Below are 520 nucleotides of genomic sequence, written 5' to 3' on the forward strand. Positions count from 1 at the left end.
GCAGTGTGTTTTTGCTTCCGTTTCAGATGACGCGGGTATGGAAATTGGTGTTGCCTTCCATGAATTAGTCGCCCCAGAGAGCCCCCTTCAACAGATAAGTGCTGTAGAGAAGGTATTTAATATAGATTACATTATAGCCGATGGGGATGTCTCTTTTATTAATCGTCCATGCAGTGGATTTAAGAGTTGATATAATTATAGATCGGGAGATTCATTCAGTTGAAGGAAAACTTATTTTTCTACTGAAATTTCAAGTTGTTATATATCATACATATTGACTATTTGTGAGAGATTATAGCAGCTCGTTCAGGAAAGATTTAACAGTATTTCTTAGCACTAACTTGGGATAATACGCTACAGCTGTCCGCCCTGAGTTTGATGTCGGACGACAACGCCAAGTTCTGTGTCTCCGTTCTCACTTCGGCTCTGCTTCAACTCAACCCCAAAGTGCAGCTTAGGAATAAGATCTTCAAGTAAGTGCCAAGGAAAAGATTAATTTATGTATGTTAGTGTGTATGTC

At 39.4% G+C, this 520-nt stretch overlaps 1 protein-coding gene across 1 annotated transcript in view; it reads left to right on the forward strand.

The window, feature by feature from the left end:
* Nucleotides 1–477, forward strand: part of LOC119586788 — a 2,652-nt gene extending 2,175 nt beyond the window's left edge. The window contains exons 3-4 of the mRNA XM_037935508.1: nucleotides 27–112; nucleotides 361–477. Coding sequence (XP_037791436.1) covers nucleotides 27–112; nucleotides 361–477 — 203 coding nt within the window. The remainder of the gene's footprint in view (nucleotides 1–26; nucleotides 113–360) is intronic.
* Nucleotides 478–520: the final 43 nt, after the last annotated feature.

This window comes from Penaeus monodon, chromosome 22 (genome assembly GCF_015228065.2).
Source record: "Penaeus monodon isolate SGIC_2016 chromosome 22, NSTDA_Pmon_1, whole genome shotgun sequence".
Taxonomy (NCBI): Eukaryota; Metazoa; Arthropoda; class Malacostraca; order Decapoda; family Penaeidae; genus Penaeus; species Penaeus monodon.